The 18848-nt window shown below is 35.2% G+C and overlaps 1 protein-coding gene across 4 annotated transcripts in view; it reads right to left on the bottom strand.

Annotated features, from left to right (window-relative positions):
• Positions 1–18848, bottom strand: part of MXI1 (MAX interactor 1, dimerization protein) — a 77917-nt gene that overhangs the window by 32846 nt on the left and 26223 nt on the right. For 2 of the 4 annotated variants that reach the window (XM_054503946.2, XM_054503947.2), the window contains exon 3: positions 7790–7819. The exons of the other annotated variants lie outside the window; for them this stretch is intronic. In XM_054503946.2, coding sequence (XP_054359921.1) covers positions 7790–7819 — 30 coding nt within the window. The remainder of the gene's footprint in view (positions 1–7789; positions 7820–18848) is intronic. 4 annotated transcript variants of the gene reach the window in all.

The following is an 18848-nucleotide window of genomic DNA, read 5'->3' as shown; positions in this document are numbered from 1 at the left end:
AGATAAAGTGTTCTCCTTTATAAAATTACCTATCCTTATCTTAGTGCACTGTATGATATCCTAAAGGACTAAATGAGTCCATATGCTTCTAAAAAAGTACGATAAACTCCGGCATGGTAAAAATCCTTTAAGCTGTTCTTACTTATCAAGTTTTCTCATATAATTTATTTACATTTTAAGAATTCATTAAATTTTCTATTTGCCTATTATAAAATTCTTTTATTATGTCACCTTAACTCTCAAGAGTATGTATCTTCATCACTTTTCATTCACTGAAGTCATTATAATGTGAAAACATGTTGATTATAAATCTACTATCACATATCATTTTTTCATTCAATGAATTTTTACTAAATGACTGCTATGTGCTAGGGTAAATAAGACAAAGTCTTGCCTTCCTGAAACTTATATTTTAGTGAAAGAAGTCAGACAGCATAAATGAATAAATAACTCAGACAGATATAAATGTTAAGGCGACATAAAAAGTAATGTGATAGAGTGTGACCAGGAGGTGATTATTGTTCTCTAAGCAGATGACCTGAGAGTTGAGAACTAAATAATGATGAAGAACTAGAGCAGGGCTTTCCAAGCAGAAGGAACAGCAAGTGCAAAAGCCCTAAGATGGAAATGATCACACTGTGTTTAAAGAAAAGAAAGGAAGCAATGTCAGAAGAGCTACAGAAGGGATAGAGTGGTGCACTTTGTAGGCCACAGATTTTATCTAATTGTAGTGAGAAGCCAATGGAAGACTGTAAACAGAGAAATGACTCAATTTGATATATTCTTTGAGAAGATCACTTTTTTTTCCTTGCTGTAGGCACTAAGAGAAGATAACTTTTGCAGCTATGTGAAGAAATAAGTAGTACCAATTAACAGAAAATACTTTTTATTTATAGTGTTTCTTAGACCTTTGTCTTCCTTTTTGTTCCCAATTCTATCACCTGAGTGCTGACTCATATCTTTTTACTATATGGACTACTTCAAAAAGCATCCAAACTGGTCTCCCTGCTTCTATAGCTAGACTGTACTTTTTAAAATGCTTTGTACATGCCTATCTCTTTGCTTCAAAAGCCTCAAAAATTCACCACTGCCAATAAAATAAAATCCAAATTCCTTGGCATTCAGTAACATTCCACAGTCTAATTCCAAACCATCTTTTCAGCCTCATCTTCCACTACTAATCTGATAAGACTCTGCTATTTAACTCAATATCGTCTACTCACTCCTTCCTGAACACAGCTTAACTACATTCCTGCTTCCACGGCTCTACTCACACTGACTCCTTTCCTTATTCTTTTCTTATATTCAAATTATCTCTTTTCTTCACGGCTCAGTATACATTCTCCTTAACTACCCAGAGTGGTAGGTTTTGACTATGACCTACAGTATTTCATATCATAATCCAGTATACACAGGTTTCACAATTCCATATTTAACTTTACTTCATGCAGTGTACTTTGGTATTTTCTTCAATTTCTTTTTCAAAATGATTCACTAAATGATCACATAGACCACTAGTGAGTTTCATTTTTCAGTATGAAAAACACTATTAGTGTACCTTTCTAGACATTTACTGGTAACTTAACTAGATCATGATACTGAAAGGTGAAATATAAATACCAAACTATAATGACCTTAACCTTAACTAGAATAGAATCGGGTATCTTATACTTCATTTGATCTATCATGATGCCACACACAGTATTTATTAATTGTTGCTGAAGAGAAAGATTGATACTAACCGTAATTCTCATATTCATGATAAAAAAGGATCATGATTAGAACTGTTTTGTGTTCGTATCCATCTTGTTTCAAATTGTAGCTATGATGATAAAATGGCCAGTTTTTGACACTTTGACTCAAACTTTCTGCCTTTCTACCTTACAGAATTATGTAATAGCCTTGAACAGTGGAGGAACACAGTAAGAACTCTATAAATGCTAATTTCCAATTTTCCCTCAGGAGTATGTGAAAGTCCTTATACGGAGAATACCTATTACTACTCACTAGACATCCTTCTCTTTTTTTTTTTTTTAACAAATACTTAGCCACTTCTCCACTGCCTAGGAAGACATTATTAGTCCAGCGTCCTCTTTTGGCCCTTCTAGCTTTGCCAAAGTTATAATAAGGGTAAGCATTTTGTTTTGATGAAATAACAGCTATTTAAGGTTAAATGGCCTCTCCTGCAGTCAGCACTAAGGTTCTTGACCATCAGAGTCCTGTTAAAGTTGTTCTTTTTTTTTTTTTTCTTTTTCTTTTTTTTTTTTTTTTTTGACAAAGTCTTGCTCTGTCTCTGAGGCTGGAATGCAGTGGTGTGATCTTGGCTCACTGCAACCTCTACCTCCCAGGTTCAAGCAATTCTTGTGCCTCAGCCTCCCAAGAAGTTGGGATTACAAGGATGCGCCACCATGCCTGGCTAATTTTTGTATTTTTAGTAGAGATGGGGTTTCACCATGTTGGCCCTGCTAGTCTCAAACTCCTGGCCTCAAGCAATCCACCTGCCTCGGCCTCCCAAAAGTGCTGGGATTACAGGCATGAGCCACCATGCCTGGCCGAAGTTGTTGATTCTTTCTAAAACATCATCAGCAATTTGAATTAAGAAAATGAAAAAACAATGAGGCAATCTAAAATCTGTACTGATACTGAATTGTGTCTTCTCTGGCAAAGGACCCAACCTGTAAGATAAGCCAATGGGCAAAGTAATATCTTAATTCTTCAATCTCAAAGTCTCATTAAGTTTACCATGAGATGATTCACATAGGTTCCTGAGGAATGCAGAACATCTGAAATATTTTGCTTCCCCTCTATCTCCTAGGCCTATTATGACCTGTTGTGGGCCTAGGGGGACAGGGTTGGTACATAGGTAACAAATGCTCTGAACCATCTAGAGCATACTCAGTATAACCAACAAGGATTTGGGCAGAAATCAGCTCCCAAGACCTATCCAAGAAAAAAATCTGAATTTCTCTATCAGTCCTGAAACTACCTAGAGCTCCCTAATGGGCTATGGGAATCCTGGGGTAATTGTGGATCACAACCAACTACTCTGGGCCTGCCAAAACCCAAATCTCCACCATTAGGCTTCCCTCGGAGATCTGGTAGTATGAACCTCAACATTTGGTGGCTATTATCTCCTTAAGGCCGGACCCCAGGGCTTCAACAATCTTACGGCTTTGTTTGAGATAGCTATCTGGAATTACTTAGCCATTCACCAGCAATTTAAAATCACCTACTCCAAATCTCACTGCATTTGCTCCAATAAAAAACACTAACTCAGAGAAGCTTATATCCAAGATTTCAGAACCACGCTAAAAAGGAAAAAAGCAATTTCTGACATGAGTATGTTATATAAAGTGGCAAATTTTAAGGAATATGAATTACTTCAGGAATGTCTTTTCAGAACGAAGACAAAACTAATCTTTTGATAGTGAGTTACTATCGTCATATAACATCACACTCAAAGGCAGATCAAAGGTAAAGCCAAAATTCTATTTATTTTAAAGGATGCCAAAGCTTGATTAACTTTTCTTTGTTTAACACGTCAAATAAAAATGATGCCTTGGTAAAAAGGACTGTTAAACAGAACTGGATGGGGGCCTTAAAATGTAAAAACAATATAGGCTTAAATTTTAAAAATATTCCTGTGCCACCTTCTTGCTAAACCACCTCCCCTATCCTAAGTCTACCAGTATTTTTGTTTTTTGCCAGACCACCACTGGTAATTTCCCAGAAGTAGGGTACAGATTATTATTCTAAATTCAAGTTTTATTTTTGTTGATAAAAATCCCTTTTAGAAACAAATATATCTTGGAAAAGTTAATTCTATATCATCTTTCAATGAAGCCTCAGGGAATAGAGAGAGGAAAGGAGGAAAAAGAGTAAAGAGAGAGTAGAAGAAATAATTTGAGAAATAAACAATGTTTATTAGTCCTTTGGGCTAACAAAGAATATCTATCAGCACTTCCAAAGCTATTAGAAGATGATAAGGAAATCATGCCTTAAGTGAAGTAAGGTAGGGTAAGAAACCAGTCTGAAAGTCTTATATCTAAGTAAATAAAACAGGAACAAATGACTTTTATTGGAGATTACACACAGCCCAGGTAATAAAACCACATGTGTTATACCTATGCCACAGCTAGATCCTAGATTAAACAATTTATAATGGCATACCAAAGTAATACTATGGGTGATGCACACATCTTCTGTGAGGGTTTTTAAAAAGGTTATCAATGAGTCAGAAATAATCTGCAAAATGCATTCAACAAAACTGAATCAAAGATTTTTTTTTTTATACTTTAAGTTTTAGGGTACATGTGCACAACGTGCAGGTTAGTTACATATGTATACATGTGCCATGTTGGTGTGCTGCACCCATTAACTCGTCATTTAACATTAGGTATATCTCCTAATGCTATCCCTCCCCCCTTCCACCACCCCACAACAGGCCCCGGTATGTGATGTTCCCCTTCCTGTGTCCATGTGTTCTCATTGTTCAATTCCCACCTATGAGTGAGAACACGCGGTGTTTGGTTTTTTGTCTTTGCGATAGTTTGCTGAGAATGATGGTTTCCAGCTTCATCCATGTCCCTATAAAGGACATGAACTCATCATTTTTTATGGCTGCATAGTATTCCATGGTATATATGTGCCACATTTTCTTAATCCAGTCTATCATTGTTGGACATTTGGCTTAGTTCCAAGTCTTTGCTATTGTGAATAGTGCTGCAATAAACATACGTGTGCATGTGTCTTTATAGCAGCATGATTTATAATCCTTTGGGTATATACCCAGTAATGGGATTGCTGGGTCAAATGGTATTTCTAGTTCTAGATCCCTGAGGAATCACCACACTGACTTCCACAATGGATGAACTAGTTTACAGTCCCACCAACAGTGTAAAAGTATTCCTATTTCTCCACATCCTCTCCAGCATCTGTTGTTTCCTGACTTTTTAATAATCGCCATTCTAACTGGTGTGAGATGGTATCTCATTGTGGTTTTAATTTGCATTTCTCTGAAGGCTAGCCATATGTAGAAAGCTGAAACTGGATCCCTTCCTTACACCTTACACAAAAATTAATTCAAGACGGATTAAAGACTTAAATGTTAAACCTAAAACCATAAAAACCCTACAAGAAAACCTAGGCAATACCATTCAGGACATAGGCATGGGCAAGGACTTCATGTCTAAAACACCAAAAGCAATGGCAACAAAAGCCAAAATTGACAAATGGGATCTAACGAAACTAAAGAGCTTCTGCACAGCAAAGGAAACTACCATCAGAGTGAACAGGCAACCTACAGAATGGGAGAAAATTTTTGCAATCTACTCATCTGACAAAGGGCTAATATCCAGAATCTACAATGAACTCAAACAAATTTACAAGAAAAAAACAACCCCATCAAAAAGTGGGCAAAGGATATGAACAGACACTTCTCAAAAGAAGACATTTATGCAGCCAAAAGACACATGAAAAAATGCTCATCATCACTGAATCAAAGATTTTTAAAGCTCCATTCCAAATAGTTACTAAAAAGAGTCCCTACTCCAGTGTTAATGGTTTTCGCCAGGTTTCCAATGAAGGTCTCCCAAGGACCACATTCAAATGAAATAACTATAAAAGCCACATGTTTATCAATATTTAATCCATGGGCCCAAAACACACTCTATGATCTAATTTAGAGTAAACTTCAATTTAAGGTTTTATTTTTAGGATCCTCAGAACTTTCATTTCTTAGTCTTTTTTGTTATGTTTCAAATAGCCAGATATGTCCTTTCTTTATCCATCCAGATCTTTAATAAATCAGAAATAAAAGGCAGAAAAGAGATTCTTTAAAACGAAGGAGTTTCTACCACTAACTACCAAAATGTCTTTGACTAGACCACTCAACTTTGAGTTCCAGTTTTATCCTTCACTCAATACTAGAGCCATTGTCTCCTATACATGCCTCAAATGCTAGGCACTGAAGATACAAAATTGAACAAAACAGTATCTTTGCATTTGGGGCATAGTCATTTGGCAGAAAGAGACATATGAACAAATAATTACAATGCTACCTATTCAGCCTTACAATAAGAGACAAGAACACAGCATTGTGCAAAGTAGTAAAAGCCACTGAGTCTGCCTGAAAAACTATGCTAAGCCTTTTCAAGGGGATTTGACATTTAAACTGACTCGCAATGAGGCAGTTGGGCTAGCCAATCTATTTTTTGTTAAAGGGAGGACAAAAAGTTGAAGGTCATGAGATCTTACTTGTAAAAAACAGCTGGTATATATGATTTCAGTTTGTTATTAATCTAATCTCTCTCATTTTTTTTTTAAGACAGGGTCTCACTCTCTGTCACACAGGTTGGAGTGCAGTGGCATGATCATGGCTCACTGCAACCTTCAACTCCTGGGCTCAAGTGATCCTCTTGCCTTAGCCTCCTGAGTAGCTGGGACTGCATGCCACCACACCAGCTAATTTATTTTTATTTTTTTGGTAGAGATGGAGGGCGTCTCACTTTGCTGCCCAGGCTGGTCTCAAACTCTTTGCTTCAAGCGATCCTCCCACCTGGGCCTTCCAAAGTGTTGGGATTACAAGCATGAGCCACCATGCCTGGCTGCTATTAATCTAATCTCTACACCAAAAAGAAAGTATTTTACTCTTACAATTCTTATGTTCTCTTCCAAATTTGTCCTCTTCTTCTATTTCTTTTCTCGATTAACAGTAATACCATCTAAGACTCAACTCTCCATAGCTAACTAATCACCAATTTCTATTGACTCCATTCCATACTCTTTACTTTGTCTACTTCTATCTCAGTGGCCACCATCATCTCTTACCTAGATTACTGCAATAGCCTTCACAAAAGCATCTTTGTGCCTCTGGTATCCCTTCTCCCAACCAACCAATTCTTCAAACTGTAGCCAAAATGATATTTCCAAGACACAGGCTGATCATATGATAACCCACCTTAAAATTATTTAACTGCTCCCTATGGGTCTCAGGAAGTCTAAACTCTTGGGCATGGTAGACAAGACTCTTCAACACCTGGCATGCTTTACCTCATGTTACAATATTTTATAGTCACACTGAACCTTTTGCAGTTTCCTCAGTATACACTGCTCACTCACCATCCTCTGCAGAACTTTCCAAGACTCCCTTCAAAAAGGCATTAGGTGACCTTCCAAAACATCTTTCAGTACCCTCTAGTACCTTCTGCTTCTCCATTACCATACTTACCACATTATATAGTACTTTAATTACCTGTCTTTCCCTGACAAAGTTCTGAATTCCTTAAGGACAAAAACTATCATCTATATTCTTGTATTTCCTATATAAAGCATTCTGCCTGCCTGGCACTGACATACAGCTCATGTTGGATAAATAGTTGTTGAATGCATGAATAAATGAATGAATGAACAAATTACAAAGAAAGAAAAATTCAATGCCCTCCAATTTGTAATGTTTATTACCTACTCTTTAGAAATCCTACCCTTTAGCAAAACTACATTCAAACCATGAGCTTGTAACAATTAACTCATTTTCAGAGACAGAAATAAAGGCTATACCTAAAACTCAAATTCAAGTAAGCTTTAAAAATGTATTTACGTCTTCTAGCTGCTATAAGCTTACTATTTAAGTCATTTTTTGGAGAAAATACATATATATCAGACTCACAATAGGCTATACATCTAAAAAGTAAAATTACAACTACATATGCACTATTACATTATTTTCACAGGTAAAATGGTGAGTTTGCTTTTAAACATAAGTGAAAGCTGCACCTCATCACTGACTCACCGATTCTTTTCCAGCTCATTGTGTGTAGATCTAAAAGAAAAAAAAAAAAAAAAAGCATTAGCCATGCTTTGTTGCTAAAGCTATAGAAATATAGAAAGACAGATTAGTTACTGCTATGCTATACCCAGTGAATTTATTTAACAATGCAATACATGGTCAGACTTCTACAAGCTCACTCATCGAGAGGAAATAGTCTACATTCATTAGGATTGTTTATTCAAATATAGTATTTTCACAGTTACCAACTCTAAATATTCTGAAACTGGAGTTTCATTGTTATTTTAATAAAAGTAATACTAGCACATGTTCTCCCTACTTCTAGCATCCTAGATTTTGTTGATCTGCAGATGTTATACAAGAAATTTTAAACATAATCCTGTTTTTATTTAAAAAGGAAAAAAAAAAGTGGGTGTACTTCCATGTCCTCCTCTATCTCCATCTACCCACTTCTAAACAGAGAAAAAAAAGTTTTGGCTAGCATAAAGCTGAAAAAGCCTTGCGTTACTGCTTAGTGATACAAGCAAATCCAAGTCTTCCCACCTTATTTTGTGAAACAAAAACAAGAAAAAGTTATACATGAAAGAAAAATATATTAATATAAAGAAAAAATATATTAATAAAATCAAGAAACGTGTTTTACAAGACTGGATAATTCGAAATGTTAGCAACGGTTATTGTTTAGTTTTGGCGACTTTTTTTCATTTTGTTTCTCATTATTTGTTTTAAATGATACCATCTATTGAACAAGCACAGCACCCAGGGAACAGTGGGATAAGCAGTTAATATATCTTATTTTATCCCTAAAACAACCTTTGTTTTATAAACAAGAATACTGAAGCTCAGAGAAGTCAAGAAATATACTCCTATCCCAAGAGTATAAAGTGGCAGCCATGATTTAAATCCAGGTCTATCTTAACAGTCCCCAAATCTTAACCATTCAGTGAGAAGCAATACTGAACAGAGGTTAAGGGCACAGACTCTAAGGCCAAACTGCCTGAGTCCAAATACTGTGTGGCCTCAGTAAAGTCCCTTCATTTCTCTGTGCTCGGTTTCCTCATTTATGAAATAGGAAAAATAACAGTATTTGCCTCATATGATTGTTATAAGTACTAACAGGTTTATGCTAAATAGCAAAACATAATGAACTCTAAAGTTAGCTATTATTAGAATTGTTATACTAGTTCCCTAGAATTAACATGTGTTACTTTTGCAATAACTTAACATTAACAACAACAGGAATTTTATGAAGGAGAATTTAAATTCCTGTCACTAGAACTAAAACTTTAATCATTTTGTAGATTCTGGTTAATGTCAAATGCTTAAAGAATATTTATGGCTTTAATCTGATTATTTCAATGGATATTTAATAATCAGATTCTCAAACCTTAAAATTAAGAGTGCTTTTGGTCTCATAATTTGTGTAAATTTTACCCACTGTCTTAGCTCAAGGGCCAAAAGACTTCTTTGAGTTACTGTCTCCTATCCACCTTTTGCTTCATGAGTAATTTCATCAAGTCCAAGAGACATGAAATGAAAAAGACTGATATTCATTTAAAAAATATTACCTTAACAAAAGGACTTCTCCTTTGTGGGAAGTAAATAGAGTCTTAGGATGTTTCAAGAATTCAGATAGAAGAAACTATAAAAGCATAGTCAGAAATCCTAGTTTAACAGAGACTTGGAGCTCAAAATTCAATAAATTATAACCACAGTGTGCCTTTATCACCATAAAAGTGTTTATTTAAAATTTTGTTAATCTTTGTTTGAATTAAATGTTAAAGTAAATCAGTCAAGTTAGAAGAGAGAAAAGGCCTATTTAAAGAAGTTTAGAAGAAAAAACATAATTCAAAATTTGAATAAATAATCAATAGTAAGATTCCCCACCCCCACTGGTGAGCAAGTTTTGGTTTAATTGCCTCTCTCTGAGAAGAAAACTAAAAACAAAACAAAAAGACAATGCACATATAAAATACTACAGTAAATAATAAATGGAAACATTGTATTTAGAGAAGAGTAGACTATTTGCCATAAACTTATTCTAAACAGCCATAAACTTATTCTAAACAGTCTGGCAATCCCACTGACAGCCATCAGTGCAAGAGATAATATACTCGACAATAACCAATTGTTGAATTCCAATATTATATTGAGTCTATTATCAAAGCTAGCTCCAAAAGATCATAATCTGACCCACTGCTGTGAACAAAATTAAAACAGCAGGTTCTTCCTGCCTGCCAAACAGACATTTCTTTATTATCTTTTTTTAAAGAAAATGATAGCTAAGATTATGAACCTTTTCACCAAACCAGGAAATGCAAGCCACATTTAATTATACCACCAGCAAAATTTAGCAAGATTTTCAAATAACGAGAAGCAAAAATGATCATAAATATACAAACCATTACCATGTTGCCATGTTCTTCCAATTTTTTTTTACAAAAGCATCAATAGTGTTTACTCCTATTTTGATGGGTTTTTACCTGTAATATCAAGTCAACAAATACTGAGTACCTTCAGTGTTCAAGGCTGTCTTACACTACAGGAAATCAAAGACGGTCTCCATTGGGTAAATTAAGATATGTTTAGCAATAATTATAACTGAAGGCAAAATAATACAAAGAAAGGTACAAAGTATTGTGGGAGCTCAAAAGAGACAGTTTACTTCCAAATGGCACTATAAGAAAAACTTTAGAAAAGGGTGGCATTTGGTCTAAGGCTTAAATGATAGGTACATTTGCTACTAGTAGAGTCTGAAACTGTTAAGGAAATGCCATTCCAAGTGGAAGGGATAAGATAAGCAAACAAGTCGAGTTGTGAAGTCCAAAGCAAAACCGTCAAACAACACAGAGAGATCATAAAGACCCATGGTATTAGAGAAAGAAAGTCCTGAATCTAAATATTAACTCTGTCACTCACACAGGCTGTGTAACTTTGGGACAAATTATTTAACCTCTCTGGTTTACAGTTACCTCATCTGTAAAACTGGAGTATTACACATGCCTTGGCCAGGTTACTGTGAGAATTAGAGAAACAGATGTAAAAACATCTAGCTCCTAATAAATATTTAATAGATGCTGGCTACTGTTAGTATTTTTATTACTTTTTTAAAAGACTAAAATTATGTTACCCAAAACGTTATTAACTATACTACATGAAACAACAAATTGATAGGTTCTCAATAACACTTTGAATTAGCCTGGAAATAAGCAAACAACAACCATAATGATGGAAAGAGAAACTGAAAGAAAAGATAAGTGACTGAAGCTACTTGATCATTTAGTCAGCTGTGAGGACAGTACAAGGTTTAGGAGTATATTACAGAGAGAGATGCCTAATTATACGTACACAGAGAAAGTAATCCAAACAGTACAGGCGATAAACAAGTAATTAAATGTATCATACACTAGCACATTCAGAAACAACCTCTTTGCTTCTCTGAGCTATGTGTCCAGCCGAGCCCTTCCAATAATGTTGCATTGAAATATTCAATTATGATAAATTCCCTGTGTAAGGCTGAGATGTTCTGAATAACCCATCTAGTTAGCCCACTTTTCTTCTCCCAGTAAAACGCACCTCTGAGAGCAAACGCTAATGAATTGTGTCTTCCTTTCAAACACCCTTACCCTGAACGCTTAACAACTTCCAATGACAGAGAAAAAGACATTTCTATCATTTTATCACTGAATCACAGGTAATCTTTTTCACAAACAGCATCCCTTTAAGAGAGGCATCCTAATGTATTCCCTATTTGAATGGGAGTCATTATCTATGAAATGTGACTACCTTAACCAGATATGTGACTTTTCATTGACTACAACATAGCTCCAATACATAAACTTGTGATTATTTAGGGTGTAGTTTGGTGGCAGTCAAAGAAATGAACCATAGAATTGAAACTATACGAAATGGCACAGTTTGGCTCAAGAGTAGTACCACCGTGGAAAGAAAATAAAAATCCTCACTCCAGAATTTCAATACTCTCTTCTAGCAAAAGAAAAGACCTCTAATTTTGCAGAATTAATGAGCCAACCCCTACTTTGTTAACATTTTCATTTAACTTACTTTCTAAGCCTAAAGTGCCTCACAGATGTTGCCCTCCACACAATGAAAAGAGCATATTCTATGAAGCTAAATTCTAACTGGTATCCTAAAGCTTACAATTCTTACACATATACGTAGAGGGCAAAAAAAACCAGAAATTTTTAGCTATAGTAGAGCAGGTATCTCTCAAGGATATACCAAAGGGGTTGAGATTGAAAATATACTGGGATTAGTGGAACAGTAAAACTTCTATTTATTATTACTCTTCTTTTAAGATGGTAGTTTTGTGCATTTGTTTCCATCAAAAAGTACATCTCATTTTAAAAAACCATTAAAAACAGTAAAATTTGAATACTATAAACTTTTAGAAAAAATGCCTCATAAGAAATGTATTGCTTCTTTCTTAACAATGACAAAACCATTACCACCACAATAACTAAGCCCACAAACAGCAAGTATCTAAACAGGATGCACAACAATAACTATAATCAATAACCTTTTTCCTTAAAACTTACATATCAAAGCTGGATATATGTATACTTTATGACTAACTATTTCCACTTACAGGCATATAACAAGCCAATATATGTTTACATGTTCACCAAAGGACATACAAAAGAATGCTTGTATAGAACTATTCATACTGGCCCCAAACTGGAAGCATTCATCAATAGTAGAATGGATAAATTGTGAAATATTCATACAATGTAATATTACACAGCGATGAGAATAAACTAACTACAACTATTGCGCAATAACATGGATTAATCTACATAACTTCAACATAATGTTGAATGAAAAAAGCCAAACACACACAAAAAGTACACACTACATAACTCCATTCACATAAAGTTCAAAACTGGCAAAACTAAATTATGGCATAAAAAGTTGGAATTAAAAAAAAAGTTGGAATTGCAGTTACCTTGGGGAAGGGGTGACAGTGACTGGAAAAGTCAGGAGAGGGCTTCTAAGATTTGAAATATTTCTTTGCTTTTGTAAAAATTCATTGAGCTGTACACAGGATTTGTATGCTTTTTTGTATGCACATTTTACTTTGGTAAACAGGAAAAAATTTTTTAATAGCATACAAACTGAATTCTTTAAAAATCAATTCTTACTTCAAATATAGCAAACACCCTAATATAAGTCCTTGACAAATCTTTCGGCATACTACATAAACATCTCAAAGAAATGTGCTTTGTAAAGGATGATTTTTAACAAATCTAAAAGTACTGAAATCATACAGAGTAAGTTCTCCAATCACAATGAAATTTAATTAGAAATCAGCAACAGTAAGCTAATTAGAAAAATCCCAATATTTGGAACATAAATCACAGTTCAAAGAACAAATTGCAGAGAAATTAGAAAATATTCTGAACTTAATGACACAACATATCAAAAGTTGTTGAATGTAGCTAAAGCAGTGCTTAAACACAACTGTTTAGCTTTAAATCCTTCTGTTGGGAGGGTAGTGTCCAAAATCAATGATCCAAGATTCCACCTTAAGAAAGTAGAAAAAGGAACAAACTAAACTGAAAGAAGTTGAGCAACGGTTCTCAACTGTAAGCAATTTTGCCCACCAACACATCTGACAATGTCTGGAGATATTCTGGTTATCACAACCAGGAGGAGGCTACTGGCATTTTGTGAGGAGACGCTAGGGATGCTGCTAAACATCCTATGATGCACAAAACAGAATTATCTGACCCCAAATGTCAAGACTGCTAACGTTGAGAAACTGAAGTAGAGAAATATAATAAAAACCAAGGACAGGAATGAAAGACATAGAAAATGAGAAATAGTGAATATCAGTAAAATTGAAAGCTGACTTTAAAAAATCAACACATTGATAAACTACCTCTAAAAAATCAACACATTGATAAACTACCTCTAAGGCTGATGAAGAATAAAAGACAAAAATTACAATACAAAAACAGTATCAAGAGTGTACATCATTACAGATTCTACATACATCATACATTAAAAGGATAAGAGAATATTAACAACTTTATGCCAATAATTGTCCACATCATCTAAATTTGATAACTTAGATGATATGAACAAATTTATTGAAAGATACAAATGATCAAAACTGACTCAAGAAGAAACAGAAACTCTGAATTGCCTTTCATCTATTAAAGAGATTAAAATAATAATTTTTAAAAAAACCTTCCCACAAAGAAAACTCCAGGCCTGTAAGTTCTTCATTAGCAAATTTTACCAGGCATTTAAGGAATAAATAAAACCAATCCTACATAAAATCTTTGAAAAAATAAAGAGAGAGAGAACATTTTGCAAATCATTTTATGAGACCAGTATTAGCCTTATACCAAAACCTGACAAATTACATAGAAAACAAAACAAAGACTAACATCTCTCATGAACACAGACACAAAAATTCTAACAAAATATTGCCAAATTGAACCCAATAATATACAGAAAGTACCCTAGTTCCTGGGACAGAGCTTCTAAAACCTTGAAATTTTCTGAGTAATTACGAGTGTCTTCATTATTCATGGTGGCTCTTCGGACCACACCTGAGTTTATGCCACGGAGAGATAACTCAGGATAGGGGATGGTCACATCAGAAAGACCAACCATGTGATTAGAGGGTTGGGGCTTTGAGTCACTGATTCTGGCCCAACACAGGGGAGAGAAGTACTGGGAATTGACAACCATATAACCAATGATTCAATCAATCATGCTTATGTAATAATATCCCAATAAAAACTCTGGAACCTGAAACTTGGGTGAGTTTCATGGTTGGTAAACACATAAATGTGCCAGGAGGGTAATGCATCCTGATTCCATGGAAAAAGCACAGAAGCTCTGTGTCCAGGTTCCTCCCAGACCTCACTCTCTGTGTCTCTGCATTTGGCTGGTCCTGATCTGTATCATTTATAATAAAACTTGCAATTATAAGCATAGCAGCTGGACATCGTAGCACATGCCTGTACTCCTAGCTACTTGAGAGGCTGAGGCAGAAGGACTGCCTTGAGCCCAGGAGTTTGAGGTTGCAGTGAGCTTTGATCTCACCACTGCACTCTACTCTGGGTGACAGTTGAGACCCTGTCTCTAAAAACAGACAAAGTGTAGCACTTTCCTGAGTTATAAGTAGTTCTAGCAAATTATCAAACCTGAAGGGGCTGTAGGAACCTCTGAATTTGCAGCCAGTTGGTCAGATGTGAGAGTGGCCTGAGGACTCCTAAACTTATGGCTGGCATCTATAGTGAGGGCAGACATGTTGGGGACTAAATCCTTAAACCTGTGAAGTTTGTTTTAGCTCTGCGTTGTTAGTATCAGTACTGCAACAGTACAAAATACAACATGAATAAGTAGGATTTATTTCAGGAATGCAGATTTAAGACTCAAAAATCCATCAATGTAATCCTCCATATTAACAGAATAAAAAAGAAAATGACAGTATCACCTCAATAGATGTAGAAAAAGCATTTAATAAAATTTACCATCCATTCATGATAAAAACTCTTAGCAAACAAGGGAAGAAAGGAATTTACTCAACCTAAAAGGCATCTAAGAAAAACTACAGTCACACTCAATGGTCAAAGAATGCATTTTTTCATAAGATCAGGAACAGGGCAAGAATGTCCACTCTCATCACTTCTATCCAGCACTGTACTAGAGGTTCTAGCCAGTGAAATAAAACAAGAAAAGGAAATACACAGAAGGAAATGGAAGAAATAAAAATGTCTTTACTTGCAAACAACATTACTGTCTATTTAGAAAATCCTAACGAATATACAGACTATTAGAACAATTAAGTTTAGCGAAGTCAGTTCACAAAACCAAAATGCCAAATTTAATTGCTATTTAAAATAGCATCAAAGAATACTTAACGAAAAATTTAACAAAGTATGTGTATGACCCATACTCTGAAAACCTAAAAAATACTGCTGAAATTTGAAAATATCTAAGTAATAGACATACCATGTCTATTAATTCATGTTAATGAATTAGAAGATTCAATAGTTAAGACATGTTGGGTTTCCCCAAATTAATTTATAGATCCAATGCAATCCCAATAAAAATTCCAGCAGGCTCTGTTGTAGAAACTGACAAACTGATTCTAAAATTTATGTAAAAATGCAGGCCATGCGCAGTGGCTCACGCCTGTAATCCCAACACTTTGGAAGGTAGAGGTGGGAGGACTGCATGAGCCCAGGAGTTCAAGACCAGCCTGGGCAACATGGTGAAAGCCTATCTCTACAAAAAATATAAAAATTAGCGGAGTGTGGGAGTGCACACCTGTAGTCCCAGCTCCTCACTCAGGAGGCTGCGATGGGAGAATCACCTGAGCCCGAGAAGGTTAAGGCTGCAGTGGGCCATGATCACACCACTGCACTCCAGCCTGGGTGAAAGAGTGAAACCCTGTCTCAAAAAAATAAATAAATTAAAACAAAAATGCAAAAGACCTAGAATAGCCAAAGGAACTTTTGAAAAAGAAGAACCAAGTCGGAATACATTCATTACCTGATTTCATAACTTCTTGAAAAACTATAATAATTAAGACAGTGTGGCATTAGAATAAGGATGAATATTTAGATCAAAAGATCAGAACAGAAAATCTAGAAACAAGGCTCACAAGTCTGTGGTCAACTGATTTTTACAAAGGCGCCAAGGCCATTTAATGAATAACATATAGTTTTTTCAACAAATGATACTGGAACAACTGGATGTCCATTTGCAAAAAAAAAAAAAAGAACTTCAACCTTTACTTCACACCCTCTACAAAAATTAATTCTAAATGAATTTTAAATCTAAATGTAAAACCTAATATTATAAACTACTAGAAGAAAATAGAGAAAAAAAATTTTTTTTGAGATGCTCACTCTGTTGCCCAGGCTGGAGTGCAGTAGCATGATCTCAACTCACTGTAGACTCCACTATCCGGGTTCAAGTGATTCTCCTGCTTCAGCCACCCAAGTAGCTGGGATTACTGGCGCATGCCACCATGCCTGGGTAATTTTTGTGTTTTAGTAGAGACAGGCTTCACCATTTTGGTCAGGCTGGTCTCGAACTCCTGACCTCATGATCCGCCTGCCTCGTCCTCCCAAAGTGTTGGGAACACAGGCATAAGCCACCACACCCGGCCAATAGAGCTTATTTATTTATTTATTTATTTTTTTGAGACAGTCTTGCTCTGTCGCCCAGGCTGGAGTGCAGTGGCGCAATCTCGGCTCACTGCAAGCTCCGCCTCTTGGGTTCACACCATTCTCCTGCCTCAGCCTCCCAAGTAGCTGGGATTACAGGTACCCACCACCATGCCTGGCTAATTTTTTTGTATTTTTAGTAGAGACAGGGTTTCCCCATGTTAGCTGGGATGGTCTCGATCTCCTGACCTCATGATCTGCTGGCCTGAGCCTCCCAAAGTGCTGAGATTACAGGTGTAAGCCACCGTGCCTGGCCAAGCTTATTTTTTTAAACTAATAAACCTCATCATGAAACTGAGGCAATAATTTACCATAAAGTACTCAGAAATGAGAGTAAAATATCAATGTTGTCCTGTAGGTGATTAATAATAAACAGTACTACAAAGTGTGTAATTTGGAAACATCATTCCTTTGGAGAATATTTGCTCTCATGTACTTTTTAAAAATCTTCATTTCTGGCATATTAATCTGCTGTTAGTCAAAGAGTATGACAGTCAAATTCTCACCTTCTATAGCAAGAAAAGCTTCTCATTTAGAAATACGAAAGCAAACAACAGAAGAAGCTGTGAAATTCTCGGAAGTGGTAGTCTCTAGGAAGCATAAATTGGATGGAGAGAAGTGGGGCAAGGGGATGTTATTTTCCTTTATAAGCTATTTAGTATTAATTGACTTTTTAAACTATATACATATATTACTTTTATAAAATGTTAAGAATTTAAAATAACTAGTTCACCTGGTAGCAGCAGAAATTAAGAAGCATCTTATACATTCTAAAGTTAAATATTATTTGTAAAATAATACTTCTTAGGTAAGGCAGCAACACTAGAAACTACAGAGAATTTTGAAGGTTAAAATAATTGCTCTTAAACATATTCTCAAAGTTAAAAAAGACATTAAGATAAACAACTAATTATCTAGACTACTTCATTTGTTAACAACAAACTCTATTACAGAGCAATACTCTAAAAAACCTTTAAAAGTACAGAAAATATCAACAATTTCCTAACTCATCTGACTTCCATTTTAAGAAAGAGTCAGGCATGAAATAAACATTCAGTAAATAACTGTTGGGGGAAAAATGAGTGGTACCATAGATGTATAACACCTGCATCTATGGAGAGGAGCTGAGTATATTAATAATAATATAAAAGTTAGGAGCAACTTCAAAAAAATAGGCTTGATATTATGGGTAATGCTGTTAATTATGGTACCACTGACTGTGTTTTAAAATGTAGGAAACCAAAACGAAAAAACAATCTAACAAAAAATGCATGTTTATATTTCATCAGCACTATAAAATCACACTAAAAATGGGACCTGGGAATACACTCTGTCAAAGCATACCATCAGACCTCTTTGATTAGATTAGTATCTAGAAAACTGTCCTTACTGAAGAAATGACAAAGAATCATGCTATATTCAAAAGCAGGCAATGTTCTTTCATTTGTAAGGAGAAATCTAGAAGAGAAAGCTTTCTTCCAGTCAACAGTACTGCCTGATTATAACAATGATGCATATATTGCTTAAAATCCAGCTTGACAATAAAGTCAACCATCATCTACAGCTGTAAGGCTTAAGCAATCACCATCTCTAAGCCACATGTGCTTTAATCATAAAATGAGTGATAATATTTTGTCTTCATAAATCAGAGAATTGTACTGAAGAATTCCCTTTCTACATTTTGTGATCTTCTACATCATATATTCAATATTTTGACAAAAATGCCTTTCATAGACTAGGAACAGAAACAGCTGTCCTACTGACTTACAAGGCATGATCATACAAGTTTCCTTCAATACTTCCATAGAGGAATATAACCTTAAGAAACCCAGCAATAGCAAACTTAC

The sequence above is a fragment of the Pongo pygmaeus genome, chromosome 8 (genome assembly GCF_028885625.2).
Source record: "Pongo pygmaeus isolate AG05252 chromosome 8, NHGRI_mPonPyg2-v2.0_pri, whole genome shotgun sequence".
In the NCBI taxonomy this organism is placed as follows: domain Eukaryota; kingdom Metazoa; phylum Chordata; class Mammalia; order Primates; family Hominidae; genus Pongo; species Pongo pygmaeus.
This window is presented reverse-complemented; position numbering and strand designations above follow the sequence as displayed.